General features: G+C 45.5%; 1 protein-coding gene across 1 annotated transcript in view; it reads right to left on the bottom strand.

Moving 5' to 3' along the window:
* Positions 1-23165: 23165 nt before the first annotated feature.
* Positions 23166-23245, bottom strand: part of LOC124229622 (olfactory receptor 12-like) — a 684-nt gene continuing 604 nt past the window's right edge. Inside the window, exon 1 of the mRNA XM_046644966.1 lies at positions 23166-23245. This exon is cut by the window's right edge and continues 604 nt beyond it. Coding sequence (XP_046500922.1) covers positions 23166-23245 — 80 coding nt within the window.

The raw sequence follows: 23245 nt of genomic DNA on the forward strand, positions 1-23245 counted from the left end.
TTGGAATGCTGCCCCTCCCCCCAACTTCCTTCCTCTGGAACTAAATTTTAACTCAGCCCTGGGCACTCTTCTGTCCCCCACCTTCCTCCGCCTTGGAGTGGCATGAGCCCTGTAAGGCACTCACCACCTGTTCTCAGAAAACCCTGCTAACACAGCCTTATGTTTCCCTTCCCCAGGCGGGAGGCAGCACCGGGCTCCTGATGGACTTGGCCGCCAATGAAAAGGCAGTTCATGCCGACTTCTTTAATGGTAAGGATGCCGGGCAGGGGAATGCCAGTTTTAATCGGAATGTTTCTTCTGCAGGTTATGCACTGGTGCAACTTGTGACGTGAACGATTAGGATCAGAGTAAAGCCCAGGTCCGGTGCCATTCTCGGAACGCAGTACAGTCCATCTTAAGTGACAACACGGGCTGTTAGCACTGCCAGTCAGCCCTACTTTTAGGAGAGAAGAATGGCATAAACTTGCTCCCAGTCTTATATCCCAGTAGTTGCATTTGAGCTCCAGGCCCGCTTTTGGACGCCTGAACCTGCATTGGGGTCTTGTCCATTGCTTGTGACACTGGACACAGGCGGAGGAGCCCATCTGGCTTTCTCATCTCCACTCTCTGCTAGTGGCTGGTTTTCTTTCCTTCCCCTTTGTGCCCACTGGATTCTTGCCCCCTCGCTTCCTTTGCAGAGTAACAGCCGCGCTCCAGCTTCCCCCTTCCCTTTTCTCTGAACTAGGACCCGTTTGTACTGAAGAGCTCTAATGCTGGTTACCAAGAGCATGGGAGGAGTTTTACCAAACAGGTGGGGAGAAGCTGCCTAAATGACATCTTCATGATGGGGGCTCTTTCTCTTGCTCTCTTGGATTTCTCAAGGCCTTGTTCCCACAGATCATAGGAATCTGTCCTAAGGGTTCAGATGGTGAGCAGAAGCACAGTGATTTTCTTAGGCGAGTCAAGTGGTGTTTTCTCCCTTTGTCATCCTTCTTTCATCCAAGGTCCCTGCCTTTGCGAAGTTCTGTCCCTGGGTCACGGCTGCTAGGATGTTATCTTGCCATGTTGGTTTTTAATGTACCAAAGACCCTCTGAGGCCTGAGTCCACGGTTTTGTCTGGCTTCTTTTCAGCTAGTTTTTGTCCAAAAGGAGAGGCCAGGCTGCCTAATTAGGTACCATCTTCACAGAGAGCCCACCTGCTCCCCTGAGGCAACGTCCTGGCTGCCACCAACGCGTGTCAGAACTGAGGGAAGCCACATTTGAGCCAGCCCTGTGGGACTGAGTTGCATTTCTCTGAACTCTCTAGACAGGCAGGTGTGGGGACAAATTGTGCAGAGGTACATGCCCTCCAGGGCCGTCACTGGGAAAGCACAGCTCACACAGGCCACTCTGGAGGCTTCTCACCCCTGCAGGTTGTGTGCTCCCTGACGCCAGCCCGGTCCTCTCACATGTTTCCAGGATCTCCCTCAGCCCCACTTGTTCTCTGCCAGCCCTGGGTTAGAGACAGCGGCTCTGTTCTAGAGTTCAAGTTCACTTGGCTTCCAGAAACAGCGCGTGCCTTCTGCCGAGAAGAGGTCTGTGAGGGGGACCCAGGCCGACCTGCCGAGTGAGCATCAGGCCGCATGAGTGATTTAGGGCCCTTTCTCCCTCTGTCTGCGCTGGGAAGGGAGGACCAGAGCAGCCTTCCGCCTGTGTTGGCCTGCCTACCAGCAGAGTTCACGAGGCGCATGCTGCCCCGTCGGGTGGTGACGGCTCAGGTGCTCAGGAAGCTGTTTACTGTGAGACGGCGTGGGCTTTGCGAGGGCTTCTGAGCCCTTGTTACTCGTTGAGCAGGGGCTTCAATGGCCTGTGAGCCCCAGCGCAGCACGGTTGTGACCGTGGATGAAGCTCGCCCTCCTCACTCACTGTGCTTTACCAGTCGTGGAGCGCTAGACGAGGCGGCAGGCAGCGACAGCTCTGTGACGAGAGCCCTGTCAGGGCTGGGCAGCAGTGTTTCTAGCAGCATATCTGAGGGCAGTTTCACAGGACGTGACACCTGAGCAGAGTCTGAAGCGGGTGAGGAGTTAGCTGGGGACGGGGACTGGGAAGAAAGTGCTCAGGGCTGCAGGACCACAGGCCAGGCCAGGCAGTGAGGGAAGGCAGGGGCGTTGGTAGGACTGAGTACGTCTTTGTGGCTGGGGAGCTGGACCCTCTCCATGGCCGGAGATGCATGGGGACCCCACCGTCCCATGAAGACAAAGTGTGGTGATGCAGGTGGGGCTGCTGCTGCCTCGTGTTCCAGCCCAGGCTCTTTCTGTGTTGTCATTCACGGTGCACGTTTTCAGTGCACGCTACACATAGTACGTGGGTTTAGCTCTTCTCCCATTGTGAAAGGAACGCTTGCCAGGGGTAGGGAATAAGCAAACAAGTAGACAGGACAAAATGACTGTGACTTTGACCTCCCCTTGTGGTAAGTAGTGCACTGTGAGGCTGTGGCCTTTCTTCCTGTAGGAAGGGGCTCGGACTGTGTCGGTCAGACTCCCTTAAAGGGAGTCGTTCACGTGGCTCGTCCTTCCACCGCCTTCCCCTGCCCACCCTCTGTGCTTTCACTAACACAGTGAGGGGCATGGTGGCTTGTGCCCGACAGCATGTGCCCTTCAACTGCCTCTGCTCACCTCCACATCAGCCTCACTTCCATGTCAGCCTCTCCTCCGCGTCAGCCTCTCTTCCGCATCAGCCTTTCCTCCACGTCAGCCTCACCTTCACGTCACCCTCACCTTCGTGTCAGCTGGAGCAGAGCCTTGGCCACCGTACACTCAGAGGTGCAGGCGCTGGTGCTGCCATATCACACGGTGCTCACTCATGGCTGCGAGGTGGTCACCACGTGGTCCAGGACAGGCCTGCATGAGTTTTCTTAAGATTGTCATCTAATCAGAAACACGATTAAAGATGCATTCTAGACTCCTCTGTCCCCTCGGACTCCATCTGTGAGCTTTGGTTGGATAAATTAAGAGTCTGTCATGGGAACAGTCCGTTATTTAATTAGATTGTTTACTGTTTTCTCTCTATTTTGAATGACTGTGTAATTGATTTTGAAGTTATTTCCTCAGTTGTTTACTTTGTGCACCCCGTTAATATGTGGGTTTGTTCGTTTGGGTAGATTTTGAAGATCTCTTTGACGACGACGATATCCAGTGAGATCCTGCCTGGCGGTGCGTGCTCGAGCCTTTGTCTCGTAGTGGTGTGGTGGATCTCCTCAACGGACAATTTCAGATGGTTCTAAAGAACTTGTGGAAATCACTTGAAATTAGGAGATGGTTAACTGGGAAAGAGAAGGGTGGTTTTAACCATCTGGATGAGGCCTGTTGATCTCTGAGTGTGACCAGCTTTTGTTCTGACTTCAATTAAAAAAAGCGATGTCATCACGTGCAGGGTCATTTTCATTCTTGCATTTTTGAGTGAATGTTGCAATCCCTGAAAGTCTCTTTGTGTGTGTACACACATGTGTTGACACAGAGAAACGTTTGTCAGCATGGAAATACACAGAGCACTTTTTTTCAGTGCGCAGTGTTGAGTCGTTCTCATGGCTCCTGGGTTGTGAGGTGGTGTTTGTGTTACACAGAGCAGGCTGCACCGGTGGCCTCCTGGCAGCCCTCTGCAGCCCGTCCCCTGGGCCCCGTCGTTCCCCTGTGGGCCACATGCACTGTGTGTTTCCCCAGCACAGTGGGGCCTCATGTTCTCCTGCCGTAACATGAGAGCATCTGCTGTCCCAGAACTGAGGCTCGAAGAAGCAGGACAACCAGATCGTGACCTGAGACAGATGCCTTGTCCCTGGAAATGGCTGCTGGAGGATGTAGCAGCTAAAGGGAAAAGGCTTTTCCAAGTTTCCTACGGGTCCAGCTCAGCACTGATAGTGGCTGCCAAGGTTAAGATTGCTATTTCAAGTCAGTCTCAAAGTGAAGAATGTTTCTTTGACCAGGAAATGCCCAGGCCGCACGCCTTCTGCAGTCCCTGTGTCTCAGAGTTCAGCAGAGCACCTAGTGGAGGAACCGGGACATGCCGACCTCCACGTGAGAACTCACTGCACGACCTCGCCGTGATGGTGTGTCTATGAAAGAGGCCTTTCGCTGAAGACCAGGTGAGACTTTGAACAGAACGAAGGTTATCTCTGCCTGTTTTCTTGTGAGTGCTGAGTGTGTTTCCAGTCCGTCACCTTGATGGCGCTCTTGTCGTTTGGTAAAACACTCCACGGCTGAAGCCCCCAGGAGAGCCTGCTGTGCAGCGTGGTTCATTGGGCTGAAACAAGGGCAACGTCAGAGCCCGCGCCCCTGGAAAGACAGAGCTGGGATCATGGCCGGCTGCTGTCTGAGAGCCCTTCCTTGGAGTTCCGTCTGGGGCTGGAAAGCGAGCTTGCTGCTCCGTGTTGGAGACTCAGCGTGGGTCTGCGGGCCAGAGTGACCGGATTGCCAGTAGGCGAGGTGCACACAGCCTGTGGTTTTTGAGAGCCGTGTTTCTTAGAGCTATATTTTACAGTTTGCTAAATGGGTTCCTTGCAATGGATCTAGAAGGTTCTGTAGGACAGAGCTAGGTGTTTGGGTGAATTCTTTAGTGGTCGGGTGGTTACCCCAGTCATCCATCAGTTGAGGTTGACAGCACGTAGAGCCCTACGGGGCTTGCCCTGCACAGTGCTAAGGGCTGTGGCCACAGCTCAGACCAGCCGATGGCTGCGCATTGGTCCCTGTGTGCAGCACGTCACCAAGGAGCTGTGGGGTCCTGCCGAGTCAACTCCCTTCTTTGGGCCTCCGTTTCCTCATTGGTAAATGAGGCTCTTGGTCCCTGAGGTGCTTCTAGTTCTTGGATCTCTGATCTTCAATGGGAAGGAATGATCCAGGTGAAGAAAGGAGAGCTGATGCACAGTAACGTGGTGGCATGGTGAACCCACAGGAAGGGCTGGCGTGGCCCTTCCAGACCAAGGCCGTCTGACCCCAGGAGGCTCCGTGTTGGCCTTGAATTGCAGGCTTGTCTAGCGTCAGCAGCTGTATGGATGGTAATCCCTGTGTGTGTGTGTCTCCTGTATTTAGATCTGTGTAAGCTGTAGGCCTCCCTTTCCCGTCACAGAGTCCTTCCAGCGTCTTCAGCACCGTGAGGCCAAGAGACAGAATTTCCACCTCTCCTCTTCCTCATCTCCCTGTGACTTGGCCGTCACTGTTAGGGAATGGACAACACCCTAGTTTTAGCTGACTTTCCTATCTGCTGACTAATTTGGGAAAACTCTAGCCATTGTCAGTAATATATTTTCACTTACACTGACAAAAACACACATTTTCTCTCTTTTTGTACCTAATTGCCTTGATCACGGAGACCTGTAGGCCAGTCTCTGCCCCGTCTAGGAAGCCCACTGCAGAAGGATCTGCCGCTGTTGACACAGGCTCAGCTGCCGGCCAGGTCGTGGCACATCCGGAAGGCGAAGGATGGCAGGTGGGATCACCTGCTGGCTACTCGGAGAAGCAGCGGCTGAGGGGAGGGAGATGTCTGGGAGCCTGGAGAGACTAGGGTGAGAAAAGAGGAAGCATGCATTGGAGTCCTTGCAAGTGGAAGAACAGGAGTTTGTTGGAAGGACGGGTGAGCAGAGGACAGCTGGCCCCTGGCTCAAGGGCCCCGGGACTTAGGCTGCCTCCTGTCTTACTCTGCCCGTCAGCTTCTTTGGCCCAGTTGATCTTTCTGTGCAGCAGGAAACCTGGTTCCGACAGTGTCCGTGTGGTAGCCCTCCCAGTGTCACCCTCCAGGGCTGTGTGTCCCACGGCAGACACTCTTGGGAAGGCCTCCGATGGCCCACCCTCTGCCATGCCCACCCCTGGCCAGTCAGCCGTGGCCATGCTTCTGGCTGGGGGAGGAGACGCAGCACCCGTTCAGACCTCATAGACTCAGAGAAGGACCTTGTCTCCAGGGGGGTGGGCGTGCAGCGGACGGCCAGCACGCCATGGCTGAGGGGTTATTTGGAGCACGTGTCCTGCTAGCGTCATGTTCTTAGATCCCTGTGAAGTGACTGCTTCTTAGGAATGAGAGTGCTGATGGGAGGCAGCCCTTTCTACACCACGTGATCAACCACAGGGTCCTGTGGGCCTGGGGTCTTGACTCCGGGCTTGGGGAGGTAACTGGAATAGCCATGTTTTGGTGTTTCAGGCTGTGTTTGAGGACTCAGTCGAGGGCTTTGAAGGAGGCATGGACTTTCCTGCCCTCAGATTTCTCCCACTTGGGGAGGGAAGGCATGTTATCTTTTGTTCAGCCTGTGCACTGGCCATTTCTTTGACCAGGGAGACGCTTTCTGCATTTAGCAGGATTCAGGAAGCTGCTGTTGGGGGGGAGAGATGCCTCTGAATTCTGGGACAGACACCGAACAGCTGGGCTAGAGGCACTTCCCAAACAAGTCACATTTTAACGAAAGCAGTGTTATTGAGTGTAGAAGTGTTACTGATGTGAATTCTGCCTGGAGCCAAGATGAGAAAGTGCTGAGAAAGGACGCTAAATAAAAAGCCCCTTTGTCCCTCAAGAGGCCAGGGACGGGCGCTCGGGGGCTGGGCCTTTCCTCTGACCGTGGGGACCAGAGGAGTCTCCCGGAATCCAGGCCTCAGCAAGGGGTGAAGGCGGCCGAGTCCCCTGCACGGCTCGGCCTGCGCCCCCTCCGTGGGGAGCAGGCTCTCGGGGAGGAGCGGCTGCTCTGCAAGCGTCCTGAGCCTCGCCTCTGTGCATCTGCCCGCATCCAGCCCACCCGGGTCGGCGCTGAGTGGTCATAGCCGTGCTGGGAGGTCCCAGGTGCCCATGTTGGGTGTGAGTAATTGTTCCCGTCCACGAGTCTCAAAATAAACTAGTCCTAAGTATGGTCTTAATGGCCTCTATCACCGTTGTGGGATTTTTGAGGAGGAGGGCAATTCCGTGGAAATAGTGAGTGCTCTGCAGTCGGAGGTGGTTCTGTCTTGGAGAGGGGCAGCAGCAAGGGCCAGGATAGTCACCTGGCTTGCAGGGCGACTGTGCACAAAAGGGACAGCTGGCCCATTTGTCCCCATAATCAAGCAGAGGACACACGCTTGATGTTCAAAAACATCCGTTAAATGTATGTAAGTGACAACGTATCTGATGTGCGATGGACTTGGAAAATAACCAAGACCCAGGTCCTGCTGGAGAGAGCGGAAGACCAGCCAAGAGGTGCTGAGTGCTGGCCCGGATTCCAGGCCACAGGGCCTTGGCTTCCAGCGCACCACTGACACACACCAGCAGGCTGGCAGGGCCGGAGAGGGGCCAGGACCTCAGGAATCATCCAGGGCAAGGCTGGGACGTGGTGCTGCAAAGCCTGGATGTCGTTCGTTCTCCTCAAGTCCTGGCTGGAGATGCTGCCCTGAGAGACCCCTGATTCAAACACTGTGGAGTGGGGACAGGCCAGACCTCACCTCGGCCAAACAGGTGCAGCCAACACCCCCAGAAATGTCCCGACCACACTGACCCTGCCTGGGGGTGGGGGAGGCAGTGAGGGGCCTGAGCAAGGCTCTGGTCCTGTATCCCCTTGAACCTGGGTGCATGCTTGCACTTTCCAGAGAATTCTCCATTCCTGCTCAGGGGGCCACGGGCCATGTGGCAGCCCTCCACACTGCCCTTCCCCACCCCAACTCCACATCCTGGCCCAGAGGCTGCACCAAGGGGAGAGACAGACCCCATTGTCATCCAGGGCCCAGAGCTGAGCTGGAAGGTCCTATGGACTCAGGTCTCTGGGGCTACTGGCGAAGTGTAAGATGCGTGATGAAGGAGACCAGGCCTTGTGCAAGAGAAACGGGTAACTGAGCAGCTGTGTAGACAGGGGCAGCAACGAGTCTTCTGTGCCTGAGGATTTCTAGCCCCACAGACCTAGGCCCTTCATTTCCTGTCCCAAGACTTCAAGAGGTGGGAGTCCCATGTCAGTCACTCTGACCTCCTGGGCTCTTCCTTGGAATTGGAGCATCGTGCAAACACACCCCGATGTTGGGGCTGCCTGCCCCACCCCCACAGGGGACAGGGAGCCCGAGCATGTCCTCGATGTGTTGCTTGCTCAGGAGAGTGAGAGAAGGTGTGTGTGTGTGTGCGTGTGCACAAGGCTGTGATTGACAGGGTCCCTGGACCTCGACTGCCCCTGGGTGGTCTTGGGACAGCTGACATCTCTCTGTGCCTGAGCCTGTAAAGTGGGGGTGACATTCACACCTTCCCCGAGGGTGTACTGAGAGGACTCAGTTAACATGAGTTGAACTCAGAGCAGCGCCTGCACGTGGCAATCCCACTGCTATGTGAACATCAGCCATTAGTGTTGTGAGCCCACCCGTGGGTGCAGGAACCCTGTGTCTCCTGCACCTGGCTTTCCCTCTCTCTCAAGTCCTGCACTCGCGGCAACACTCGTCTTCTCGTTGGACAAGTGGTTTGCACCAGGTCACTCAGCATTCGGGGGCCAAAGAGGTGCCAGACCCCGGTCCTGGTCCAGGGCTGCATTCTCCCTCCCGAGGGGTCGTAACAAAGCCAGGAGACACGGGGCAGATATGAAGGAAGACAGGAACCTGGATCACAGACAGAAGGCTGAGTGAATAGTCCTCAGATGTCCAACGCCCTTACAAAGTGGCATGAACAAAGTGACACGTTTCACGGAGACTGAGAGGACGATTCACGGAAACCCGTCCAGTCGGCAATGAATCCTTAAAGTGCTCAGCAGCAGAAGGAGTTGGTAAAATATCAAGGCAGCAGAATCCCTTTGCTCCCCGGAGGGGCAAACATTTTCAGAAACACCACCTGTTGCTGGTGGGAGCGGGGCTTCCATATGCCAGGGAACGCAAGACATCACAGCTCTTTTGAAGTGACTTGACAGCAGTGACGAAAACGGGAGGTGCCTGTGCCTTTGACCTGGCAATGCCTGGCAATGTTGCGGCATTTCTTCCTCTTGGCAAGAAACCATGGAAAAGAAACGAATGTCCCTCAGTCAAGGAGGTGATGGTGGTGCACACTCTGGGTCCCGCCCCCTGCCCGGGCAGAGTGAGGTGCAGCTTGACGTTGCCGTGGAGGGGATTCCACGAGGCCCATGACGGGAAAGGGGAGGCGCAGAGCTCGGTGCTGTCGTCTGAGGCTGGTGCCTGTTCATCTGATAGATTTGACCCCTTGTTGTGTGTGTGTAGAGATGTCTATTTGGGGTGAGTATATGCGAGCGTGCAGGTGCACATACAATTGCACACACTTTCTGTTCACTCACCTTAGCCCAGGCATTGTAACGATACACGTGCATATGATGGACTGTGTGTGAATGTTTCACAGAAGCTAGAGCTCAGCCCCGGGGAGAAGGACAGTAAATGAAGAGCTGTGAAAACACAGTGTAAAAAGTGTGAGGGCAGGCGCTGGTGGTGGTTGAGGGGGGCGGGCAGCTGGCGGGCCCCCCCCGGAGGAAGCCCTTGAGGGGGGCCTCCCGAGGGCAGCAGGGGAGGAGGCGGCAGGACAGGGAGAGGAGGGCAGGCGGCCAGCAGGGTGGTCATGGGTGGGCCAGGGACCCCCAGCAGGTGCGGGGGGCACTCGGGAGTGGAGGCCAGTGCTCCTCCTGTCTCCTGAGTCCATCCTAGCTGGGTCTCACTCCATTTTCTTTGGTTCCTTGTTTGTGGCTGAAGCAGAGAAGGAAGGCCTGGCCTTCAAGGTCAAGGTTAACTCACAGGAACTCTAAAGGAGGGGCTGAGTTCCTGGCCGAATCCTCTGAGTTGAAGTTGCCCTCAGCGTCAGGGCCTGGCCGAGACCCACGGACAGGGTGGGAGTTTGCCTGAAGAAGAAGGTGCACCACGCTGGCTCAGAGATGGTGCCCATCTTTCTGGCTGGAACTTGGTCTGCACAGCAGCGTTTCCTGCCTGGCTGAGAACTCGCCCACGGCATGGTGACGCAGACATGAACTTGGACACTTTCAGTCCCTTGTGGGTCAGGAGATGGAGCCTCCTCTAGGAAGGGACCTGTGTGGGGACCAGGATGATTTGTTCCAGCTGGCAGCCCTTGGATGGTGTCGTTGGTTTTGTTTGTTTTTTCTGTTTTTCCTTTTGACTCTTTCAACTTTGAAATTTATTTTGCTGAGACTTAATTTATCCTGTCCCCAACTGTGCCCAGTGAAGTTAAGTAAATGTTGATAGAACATGCTGGAACTTTTGCTGAGACTGGAAAACCACCAAACCTGCCATGAAAATAACATTTGGGACAGTTCCCTGCATCTTTTCTTAACTTAGCATCTTGCTGGTGATCGTAATAATCCCAAAAGATGCCATTCATTGAAAGCCTACTTTGATTGCTTTTATATTCTATCATTAAGCCCTTGGAACATTCCAGAGGGGTAGGTAGTGTGCTCGGTTTGCAGATGAATAAACTGAAGCTCACAAGGTGACACAACTTGCCCAGGCTGGCCCTGTGAGGACGGGCAGAGCAGTGCAGCAGAATGTCCCTGCCTGGGACACTCAGGCCCAGGTCACAGTGCTACACCCTAAGGTGTGTGATCTGGAGGAAGCTGGTTACTTTCCCTTCCCCTGTTTCGCATCTACACAGATGAGGGTTATAAAGATACCTAACTCAAGAAAAAATTAAAAATTTCTCCTCAGCAGAAGATGCCATTAAGGAGTAGTCAAGATGCAGACTGAGGAATCTTTACAGAGAGCTGACACAGGACTCATATCCAAAATATATAAAGAACTCCTACAAATCAACAATAAAAACATGGACAATCTAATGAAAAAGTGGGCAAAAGACGAAAACGGAAAATTTATAAATGGAGATATGCGCATGGCCAATGGGCACCTGAAAACATGCTCATCATCAGTCAGGGAAATGACAATGAGATGTCATTTCACACTTGAATGGCCAAAGTCTAAAATAAAAAATAGACATCAAATATCGTCAAGGACGTGGAATGTCTTCCGGAACTCCCACTGCTGGTGGGATTGTAAGGTCTGACCACTTTGGGAAATGGTCTGGCAGTGTCTTAAAAAGTTAAACCTGCGTCTCTCCTGTAGACTCTCCCTCCCAAAATTCCCCATTTTGGTATTTGCCTAAGAGAAGCGAATACATGTGTGCACCAAAAAAAGAAAAAAAAGGCTTGTACAAGAGTGTTCAGCAGCCTTATTCATAATGGCCCCAAACTGGACCCTGACCCAGGTGCCCTCAGGGAGAGAATGAACGAAAGTGGAGTGGTGCTCAGCAAAGACAGGACGGACACAGAGGTACACAGCAGTGTGGGTGCAGCTCGAAAACGCGTTGCTGAGAGACAGTAGCCAGACACGAGTCTGTAGTTATGATTCCGTTTAGATGAAGTCCTAGTCCAGACGAAGCTAATGCAGGGGATGCGAGTCAGAAAGTGGAAGTGGGTAGGGGGTGGAATTGACTGGAAATGAGCAGACTTTCTGGGCTAATAGAATTTTCTGTCTTGTCTGAGGGTGAGAGTTACGTGGTTGCATTTAATTGTTAATACTCATTAAACTCAACACTTAAGATCAGTGTATTTGATTATATGTAAATTTTTTCTCATTAAAATTTTTTTTAAAGAAAAGTGTGTTGGTCTGCTCAGGCTGATGATAAAGTACCATACAGTGAGTGGCTTAAACGAAGGAAATTTATTTTCTCACACCTCTGGAGGCTGGAAGTCCAAGATCAAGGTGTCGCCACTGTTGGTTTCTGCTGAGTCTTCTCTCCTTGGCAATGCAGAGGGCCGTCTTCTCTCTGTCCTCACTGGCCTTTCCTCTGTGCCTGTTCTGCTGCTGTCTCCTCCTCTTCTTGTAAGATCACCAGTCCTACTGGATGAGGGACCCACTCTTACACCTCAATTAACCTTAATCATTTCCTTAAAGGCCCTGTCTCCACATGCAGTCACATTGGGGGTTAGGGGTTCAACACAGGAACTTGAGGGGGACACAGTTCAGTCCGTAATAAAAAGTTTTAAAAGAGAAAATATAATAATACCTTGTAGAGTGGTTGTAAGGATGAAGTGATCAATGAGGGAAAGAGGGGCGCGTGGAGCCCCACCTATACTAAGTCGGAGGTACACATTATTATCAATCTGCTTTCTGTCAGCCAGGAATACGTGTGGGTCATGCATGGACTCAGCCTGACAGCAGGAAGTGCTTCATTAGTTACTGATTCAGCCTCTACCTGTCCTTCTGCTCCAAACATGAGTTGCTAAGCCAGGACATTGCCCTCAATTACAGATCAGAGGAAAGAAGATGATTCAGACCCAAATAATCCAACCAGATGTGGGTCTAGCAATGTTTGCCCATCACCCCTGGAAGCAAAATGCAAGAGACCTGGTAAAACCTGGGACTGTGTGTTGTACGTGGAATTTCTTCTGTGGAGAAGGTTGGGAATTTAAGGAAAAATACAGAAAACAAGTAGGTTTATAGTTTTGCCCTGCTCCAGATGTCTGTATTCAGAACCTAAATAAGAAAAGAAGCTACTCTTGCTCTGTTCACAAGGCAGAAAACAAGAATTTTCAAGAGGTATTTTTTTTTAACCAACTTTATTGAGATATAGTTTACATGCAGTAAAATGCACCCATTTTAAGTGTACAGGCAATGTTTTGGCAAATGTCATTATCCTTGTAATTTTTGTCATTTACAAGATATAGGACATTTTTATTACCCCCAAACCCAAAACATTCCCTCCTACTTCTTTGTAATGAAAACTTGTCTGCATGCAACCTCTGACCTGCTTTCTGTGACTTATAGCATAGTTTTGCTATTCTAGAATTTCATAGAAATAGAATCGTACTCTTTTGCATCCAGCGTATTTTGCTGAGATAATGTTTTAGAGATTCATCCATGTTGATATGGGGATCAGTAGCTCATTCTTTTCATTGCTGAGTACTATGCCATTGTATGGGTAGGCCATACCTTTTTATACACTCATCTGTGATGGACATTTGAATTGTTTTCAGGTTTTTGATACTATGAATAAAGTTGGTATGGACATATGTATGAGTCTTTTTGTGGATATCTTTCCATTTCTCTTGGTTAAATACTTAGGAGTAGAGTTGGTGGACCATATTGGAAATGTAAGTTTGATATTATGAGAAGCTGGTAAATGCTTTTGCAAGGTGGTTGTATAAGTGTACATCTCCAGTGGTGATGTATGAGTTCCAGTGCCTCTGCATATTCTCCAACATTTAATGTTGTCAGAATTTTAAAGTAGAGCCACTCAAGTGGATGTGTAATAGTAGGTATCACATTGCAGGGTTAACTTGTGTTTCCTTGATCACTTACGATGTTTATCATCCATTTGTATATCTTCTTTGGTGCAGTGTCTATTAAAATGTTTGCCCCCTGTTTTGGGGAGACGAATGTTTGTTGTCTTCTTGTTAGTGAGTTTTGAGAATTCTTCATGTAGTTTGCATACAAGTCCTATGTCAGATACGTGTGATGAGAATGTCTTCTCCCAGTCTGTGGCATGCCTTTCCATTTTCTTCACAGTGTCTTTGGAGGAGCAGAACTTTTAAATTTTGGTGGAGTCTATTTTTTTTTATTTTATTTTTTGGTTAGTATTTTTGGGTCTTACAGTCTTTACCTACTGCAAGGTTTTGAAGATTTCCTCCGGAAGTTGTATAGTTTGACATCTATGAGCCATTTCAAATGAATATTTATGCACAGCCAGGGCAAAGGTTGAAGATCATTTTATATTTCCACGTGGATATCCAGTATGTCCAGCACCATTTGTTGAAAAGAATCTCCTTTCCATATTGAAATTCCTTAGCACCTTTGTCAAAAATCATCTCACCAAGCATGAAAAGGTTTATTTCTGGACTTTCTATTCTGTATCACTGATCTATATGTTTATTCTTTTTTTAAAAAAAGATTTTCCTTTTCCTTTTTCTCCTCAAAACCCCCCAGTACATAGTTGTGTATTTTATTTTAGTTGTGGGTCCTCCTAGTTGTGGCATGTGGGATGCAGCCTCAGTGTGGCCTGATGAGTGGTGCCATGTCTGCGCCCAGGATTCGAACTGGTGAAGCCCTGGGCCACCGAAGTGGAGCGTGGGAACTTAACCACTCTGCCACAGGGCCAGCCCCTGTTTATTCTTATGCAAATGCTACATTGTCTTGATATAGTATAACTCTATTTTTTTTTCAAAATTGTTTTGGCTATTAGCAAATCAAATCTAACAATGTATAAAAAGCATTATACACCACTACCAAAGGAGATTTATCCCAGGTATGCGAGGCTAGTTAAACATTCAAAAATCAATTAATGTAATCCATGACATAAATCAGCTAAAAAGGAAAAATCACATGATCATGTTAATAGATGCAGAAAAAGCATGTGAAGAAATCTAGCGCTCAGTCGTGATAAAAATCAGCAGTAAATTAGGAGTGGAGGGGAACTTCTTCAAATTTATAGAGAATATCTACAGAAAACTTAACCATTAACATCATACTTAATGGTGAGAAACTTGAAGCTTTCCCACTAAGATCACGAACAAGGCAAGGATGTCCCCTCTCACTGCTTCTTTTCAACATTGTACTGGAAGTTCTAGCTAATGCAATAAGACCAAACAAACAAACAACAACAACAAAAACAGGAAGAAAGAACGGAAGAAAAGAAAAGGTATACAGGTTGAGAAGGAAGAAATAAAACTGTTTGTTTTTCCAAAGATGACAAGATTGCCTTTGCGGAAAACTCAAAAGAATTAACAAAAAAACCTCTTAGAACTAGTAAACAGTTAGAGCAAGTAGCAGGAACAAGGTTAATATACAAAGAAAATTGCTTTCCTATATCCTAGCAATGAACAAGTGGAATTTCAGATTAAAAACACAATACCATTTACATTGTCACCTTCCAAAATGAAGTACTTAGGTGTAAATCTAACAAAATATGTGCCAAATCTATATGAGGACAGCTACAAGATTCTGACTTTAAGACTTACTAGAGAGAGCTACAGTGGTCAAGACACTGTGATACCAACAAAAGAGTAGACAAATAGACCAATGAAACGTAATAGCCCAGCAATAGACCCACATAAGCATAGGCAACTGATCCTCAACAAAGGAGCAAAGGTGATACAATGGAGAAAAGGGAGTCTTTTCAGCAAATGATGCTAGAACAATTGGACATCTACATGCAAAAACAGTGAATCTAGACACAGACCTTACACCCTTCACGAAATTAAATTCAAAATGAATCATAAACTTAAAGGTAAAATGCAAACCTATAAAACTCCTAGACGATAACATAGGAGAAGACTAGATGGCCTTGCGTGTGGTGATGACTTTTTAGATACAACACCAAAGGCACCAGCCATGAAAGAAAGAATTGATGAGCTGGACTTCGTAAAAATTTTTAAAAATTTAGCTCTGTGAAAGACAATGTCAAGATAATGAGAATGTAAGTCACAGACTGGGAGAAAATATTTGCAAAAGACATCTGAAAAAGGACTGTTATCCAAAATATATGAAGAACCCTTAAAACTTAATAATAAGAAACAGCTTGATTGAAAATGGGCCAAAGACTTTAACAGATGCCTCACCAAAGAAGACAGACACATGGCAGATAAGCATGTGAAAAGGTGTTGCACGTCACATGTTATCCGCGAAATGCAAATTAGAACAATCACGAGATACCGTTACATGCCTAGTAGATTGGCCAAAATCTAGAACACTGACAGCACCAAATGCTGGTAAGGAAATCTCATTCATTGCTGGTGGGAATAGAAAATTGTACAGCCACTAGGAAAACAGCTTGGTAATTTCTTACAAAACTAGACATACTCCCAGCAATTGCACTCCTTGGTATTTACCCAAAGGAGTTGAAAGTTTGTGTCCATGCAAAAACCTGCACATGGATATTTATAGCAGCTTTTTTCACAATTGCCAAAACTTGGAAGCAATCAAGATGTCCCTCAGCAGGTGAAGGGATAAATAAACTGTGGCACATCCAGACAACGGGATATTATTCAGCACTAAAAAGAAATGAGCTATCAAGCCGTGAAGAAACGTGGGGGAACCTTAAATGCACACTACTAAGTGAAAGAAGTCAATCTGAAAACGCTGCCTGTGTAAAATCCCAACCGTATGATGTTCTGGAAAAGGGAAAACTATGGAGACAGTAAAAAGATCAGTGGTTGTCAGGGGCTGGAGGTGGGGAGGAATGAAAGGTGGAGCAAAGAAGATTTTTAGGGCAGTGAAAATACTCTATGTGATACTGTAGTGATGGATAGATGTCATTATACGTTTGTCCAAATCCATAGAATATACAAAACCAAGAGTGAATCATAATGTAAACTATGGACTTTGGGTGATAATTATGTGTCCATATTGATTAATCAGTGGTAACAAATGTACCACTCTGGTGGGGGATGTGTTATGCATGTGTCAGGGCAAGAGTACATGAGAAACCTCTGTCACTTCTGCTCAGTTTTGATATGAACCAAAAACTGCTCTAAAATAAAATTTATTTTAAAGAGGGCCATGAAGAAACTTTAGAATCAGTTTGTCAATGTCCACAGGATAACTTGCTATGATTTTGGTTGGAGTTGCATTGAATCTATAGATGAAATTGGGAAGAACTGACATCTTGACATTATTGAGTCTTCCTGCCCACGATCATGGAATGTCTCTCCATTTATTTAATTTGACTTCTTTCATCAGAGTTTTGTAGTTTTTTTCATATAGATCTTGTACATACTGTGTTACTTTGTAACTAAGTATTTCGTTTTTGGGGGGGGGTGCAAATGTGTAAGTTGTATTATGTCTCAAATTTCGATTTCTACTTGTTCATTGCTAATATCTAGGAAAGCAGTTTTCTTTTGTGTGTTAATCTTATATCCTGCAACCTTGCTTATTGGTTCCAAGAATTGTCTTTTTTGTCGATTCTTTTGGATTTTCTGCATAGTGATCTGTGAATAAAGACAGTTTTATTTCTTCCTTCACAATCAGGATGCCATTTGTTTCCTTTTTTTGAGTGTTACTGAAGTAGCTGGGACTTCCAGTTATGATGTTAAAAAGGAGTGGTGACAGGGGACATCCTTGCCTTGTTCCTGATCTTAGTGGGAAAGCTTCAGGTTTCACATCATTAATTACGATGTTAGCTATAAGTTCCTTGTTAATATTCTCTATCAAGTTGAAGAAGTTCCCCTCTATTCCCAGTTTACTGATACTTTTTATCATGAATGGATATTGGATTTTGTCAAACATTTTTTCTACATCTATTGATATGATTATATGATTTTTCTTCTTTAGCCTATTGATGTGATGGATTATATTAATTGACTTTAGAATGTTTAACCAGCCTTGAATACATGGGATAGATCCATCTTGGTCAGGTGTGTAATTCTTTTTATACATTGTAGGATTCAACTTGGTAATATTTTGTTGAAAATTTTTGTATCTTTGTTCATGAGAGATATTGGTCTGTAGTTTTCTTTTCTTGTAATGTCTTCGTCTGGTTTTGGTATTAGGGTAATGCTGGCCTCATAGAATGAGTTGGGATGTATTCTCTTTGCTTCTATCATCTGAAAGAGCTATAGTGAATTGGTACAATTTCTTTCTTAAATGTTTGGTGGAATTCACCAGTGAACCCATCTTGGGTTGGTACTTTCAATCTGGAAGGTTATTAATTATTGTTTTCAATTTCTTTAAAAGATATAGGCATATCCTGATTGTCAGTTTTTTCTTGTGTGAGTTTTGGCAGACTGTGTCTTTCAAGGAGTGGGTCCGTTTCATCTAGGTTATCAAATTATTTGGCGTAGAGTTGTTTTAGTATTCTTGTATTATTATTTCATGTCCATGAGCTCTGTAGTTGCGTCCCCTTTCTCATTTCTGATATCAGTAATTTTTGTCTTGTCTCTCTGTTTTTCTTAGCCTGGCTAGAGGCTTATCAATTTTATTGATCTTTTCAAAGTGCCAACTTTTGATTTCATTGATTTCCTCTGTTGTTTTTCTATCTTTAACTTCATTTATTTCAGCTCTAATTTTTATTATTTCTTTCCTCCTGCTTACTTTAGATTTGACTGTCTTTCCAGATTTCTTCTTTGACCCATATGTTGTTTAGAAGTGTGTGGTTTAATATCCACATCTTTGGAATTTTCCAGCTATCTTTCTGTTATTGATTACTAGTTTATTCCTTTGTGGGCTGAGGGCAGAACTTGTGTGATTTCTATTGTTTTAAATTTGTTGAAGTGTGTTTTATAGCCCAGAATTGATTTATCTTGGTGAATGTTCCAGACAGGTTTGAGACACTGTGAGATGATCAATTTTTTTTAGTCTCTAAGCTTTGGGGTGATTTATTAATCAGCAAATAGGTAACTAATAGATTTATTCTAGTTCCTTTGCTTTTCCATGTAAATTTTAGTATAAGCTCATGAATATTTTTTAAAAGTCTGCTAGGATTTTTACTGGGTTTGCACTAACTATAGATCAAATTTGGGTGAATTGATATCTTAATGGTATAGAATATTCCAATTCATGAACACAATTTCTCTCTCCATTTATTTAGTCTTTCTTTAGCTTTTCAAATCAGTGTTTATAATTTTACACAAATATATCTTGTACTTAATTTGTTAGAATTAAAATGAAGTATTTCATTTCTTTGGTGCTATTTGGTACTTTGAAAATTTCAAATTCTAATTGTTTATTGCTCGTATATAGAAATATTATTGATTTTGTATGCTGACTTTGTATCCTGAGACTTAGCTAAATTTATTTATTGTTCTTAGAGATATTTTGTAGATTCTTTGAAATTTTTCTGTATAAATAATCATGAAGTCTTCTTAACTGGCATTATCTATCTAAAGGTAAACATATACCCCAGTGACCCAGCAATTTTAATTTACTGGGCATGTCTGCAGTGTAAATCAATGCTTATGAGGATCAAAAGAAATGCAAAATATTTCTCTAGCAGTTTGAGTTATGATAGCCCCAAAGTGCAACAACTCAGTGACCATCAATAGCAGAGAGAATAAATAAGTTGTGGTGTATTTATGTAATAGAATGTGAGGCAGCAGTGGGAAAGAATGGACCGCTGCTGCATACAACAGCATGGATGACTTTCATAGGCACTATGTTGAGCTAAATAAGCCAGAAGTAAAAGTACACATTATATAACTCCATTTTTATGATGTTCAAAAGCAGACAAAACTAATTTATGTTATTAGAAATCAGAATAGTTGTCACCCTAAGAGCAGAGTATTAATTGGGAAAGGGGCACAAGTGGGCCTTCTTTGATTCTGAAAATGTTTTCAGTCTTGAGATGGGTGGTAAGTTCATACAGATTTTTATATGTGACAATCAGTGTGCTGCACACTTAGCATTTGTGTATTATGGATGGTATTGGAGGATCTCATGGTGAGAGTGACCTTGGAAGTCACTGAGGGGAGCAAATAGACTGTGGTGAGGTGAGGGACAGGGACAGCCTCCTAGGGGCACCAGCATTTAAATAGCATGAAAGAGAGGGCCCAACAGGAGTGTCTGCGTAGGAAGGATTGGAAAGAACAGGTATTGCCAAATGTCCCAGACGTTAAAGGAGGAGGAACTGTCAAAGAAGAAAGGCTAACAGTATCCAAACCCACTCAGAGGTCATCACTGATAGAGTGGAATGTGTCCATTAGACTTGGTGTCACTAGTGTGCGGAGTTAGATGCAGTGATGGGTGCAGACACCTGATTGCAAAGGGATGAAGTATAGCTCAAGTAGAGACAGTGAGTGTATAGAATGATTCTAACGAACTTTCACGAGGAACGAGAGAGAGATGTAAGCAGGCTACAGAGATGTCTGAACTAAAGGAAAGGATGAGAGATATTGGAATATGTTTGAAGGCTAAAGAGAATGAATCAGGAAAGAGAAAAGTCAAAATTAAATGAGACTGAGGATGCTTGATGGCAGAGGGTCCTGGAGGAGCCTGGAGGAATGGATATGGTAGAATTCCAAACCCGGTGTAGTGTTCAGCCCTGAGCAGGATGGAGACAATTCATCTTGTGAAGCTAGGAGGAAGTAGGTAAAGATGGGAGTGCCTTGGAGACAGCAGGTGAAGATGTTCCTGCCTGACGGCCCCTTAGTGAAGCTCATGATGAGCTAGTCTGCTGATGGTGAGGCACTTTGGGTGACTCAGTTCAGTTCAACATATATTCAGCAGCCACTAGGTGCTGTGAGCTGGGGCTAGAGAGACAACTGAAGTGTGATCTCTGTCCTTGAGGCACACAGACACATACACAGAGTTGCCATCATTATAGCATGGGAAACGCATTGGTAGAAGTATCTACAGTGGAGGAAAGGCATTCAAAAAGAGTACATAGGTCTGTCCTGGAGTTGACACTGGGACTGTGCTGGAGGAGGGCAGAGGGGAACGTGATAGAGGTGTGGCCAGAAAGCTAGGAAGGAGGTTCACTCTGGGCACAACTGTAGACTTTTTATACACGGAACACTGGCTTTATGGGACAAGGGAGGGGTTTCCCAGAGAGAGTGCCAGCATGGCCAGACTTCTGGTTTCGTCTCATAAGCCTCACCATAAGGGTACATTCCTTCTCTTTGCTCTAATTTTTCACATTGCTTTGTGTATTCTTATTCTTTGGTTTCTACATAGAAATCTTAGAATCATTTTTCCAGTACTATAAAAAATCATCTTAGGAGCAAGATAGCATGGAGTGTATTGGCTATGTTACATAATAAGGATATTGATAATGTTAAAGCTTCCCATCCATGAACGTGGTATATCTCTCCATTTATTAAGTTCTTTTTTTTATGTCTTTCAATAACATTTAAAATTTTATTTCTATCCAATGTTACTGCAATTAAATAAAAATAAAATAAAATAAAATTTTATTTCTAAAGATACAGTACATTATTTTTTGTATTTGTTCATATATACTGAAGAGTTTTTGTTATGATATTTTACTTTTAAACATTCAAGAATACATTAAAAAATAACACAAGAATAGACAAACAGCCCAATGGGACAGAATAAGACTCTAGAAACAGACCCATAAATACAAGGACACTTGGTTTATGACAAAGGTGACCCTACATAGCAGATTGGGGAAGAAGACATTTAAAAAAATGGTCAGTAGGATAACCATGAAAATGAAATATGGATAACCATGAAAAATGAAATAATTCCTATATAACAAAAACCACAAAAAATTAATTCCATGTGAATTAGAGATACTAATATAAAAGATGAAGCAAAGAAATTTCTATAAGATAACATAGAAGAATATCTTTTCGGATCTAACATAGACAGTGGTTCTTTAAGCCACAGAATGAAGTAACCATGGAGGAAATGACTGATAAACTAATCTTATTGAATAAGTTTAAGAACTTCTGTTAATTGAAAAATTTCAAAAAAAAATCAATACAAGTGTAAATATGGAAGTCACAGAGTGGGAGAATATATGTGCAAATCATATAACCAACAAGGGGCTCATATCCAGAATATATTAAGAATTTCTACGATCAATATGAAAAAGAAAAACAACACAGTAGAAAAAAATGGACAAAATATATATACTTCCCCAAAAAGGACATCCAAATTGCTGCTAAATATATGAAAAAATTGTCGAGCTCATTAGCCAGTAGAGAAATGAAAAAGGAAAGCCACAATGATTATGTCTGCATACTCACCAGAATGGCTAAAAGTTATAAAACAGACAATATGGCTTGTTCATGATGATGCGCAGCAACAGGAACTCTCATGCACTGTTTGTGGGGACAAAAATTTTTATAACATTTTTGTGGAACTGTTTGGAATTAACCAAAAAGATGAACAATTCAACTTCCAAGAATGCCCCACAGAAATTGATTCATGGCAAAAGACATGTAAAAAATTTCATAGCAGGATTATTTTAAAAGCCAATAAGTGGAAACAACCCAAATGTCCATCAATAGTAGGATGAATAAATTATGGTATCTTCATACAATAGAATCTTAAATAGTAATGAAAATTTTGAAAACTACTTATACGCAATCACATGGATTAATCTCACAAAGATAATGTTAGCAAAGAAAGTCAGTCACAAAAAAAGACAAACTGTATGTTTCCATTCATAGGAAATTCACAGTGGGAAAAATTAATCTGTGAGGCAGAGGTAGGATAGGGGTTAACCTTGGAGGGCAAAGGCCCGAAGGAGGCAAGAGGATATTGTGGGAAATGGTTAAATTTCTCTTTCTTGACCTGGGTGGCAGTGAACTCCCTGAAAGGATATTATTTGATTATTTTTTCTGTGGAAACATAAAAATTATATCTATATGTTTATACTACGTCTTCCATCCTGTAACTAGGAAGGTGGATGCCATGGCTGGAGCTCTGGGCCATCCTTTCTCATGCAATGTCATCCATGCCTTTGGTGTGATGAACAGGAGCCCAAAGGAGGTGCTGCCCCTGGACCAACGCATTCATCCCAGACCATGAGAGAGGCGCTGTATCTGGACCACTTCAGCCAAAACTATTCCTACTGACATCAAATTCATTATGGGGAATGCTTTGACTGTGTATTTAATTTATTATTTTAAACAGATCTCTTTGGTGATGGTGTTGAAGATGGGTTGGAAAGAGGCAAAGTAGAGGTAGGGAACCCTGCCAGTCAATGTTCATGTGTGATAACAGAGGATAACAAAGCCCTGCATCTGGATACACCAGGAGGGGTGGAGGTAAATTGCATGTAAACATTTTTTCTTTGAAGTTTGATAAAGTTGCACAAATATCTGACTTCTCTCCTACTAAAACCCGTGGAATGACTCAGAGAACCATGATAAGTAAGAGGCAGAAGACCACCCCTGCGTCGATGCCCAGTTGATTGCTCTGCTCAATCAGTCTTCATGTGATTTGAGTCATTGTTCCTTCTTTGAACATTTAAGGTTCTGGGTGCAGAACATGCCTTATTCATCTGTGTATCTCACACTTAGTAAATGTCTGGTCCATAAAAAGATTTCAAGCAACGTTGACTCAATAAGTGAGTAAGTTCCTCAACACATCCAATTCCATCTGGGAGTAGAAGAGATTTGAGAGTTCCTCATTGTCCAGTGTCTCTCCCTGAGTCCTCCATCCAGCCCTCAGGACACTTTGTCTTCCTCCAGCCACATCTTTCACAGGGCTGTGTATTTCTGGCTCAGCTCGAATGGATGAATGACAAATGAATTCCTCAATCCACGCCCAGTACTTCCCTCTGAGCAATTTTGTCCCACCTGCAGGAGCCTCTGCCTCTCTGGCCGCCTTCCTTCATAAGGCTGTGTGTTTCTGGCTCAGCTTCCACAGGGCCTCCTTCACGTCCTTGTTCCGCAGACTGTAGATGAGGGGGT

Source organism: Equus quagga, chromosome 17, assembly GCF_021613505.1.
Source record: "Equus quagga isolate Etosha38 chromosome 17, UCLA_HA_Equagga_1.0, whole genome shotgun sequence".
In the NCBI taxonomy this organism is placed as follows: Eukaryota; Metazoa; Chordata; class Mammalia; order Perissodactyla; family Equidae; genus Equus; species Equus quagga.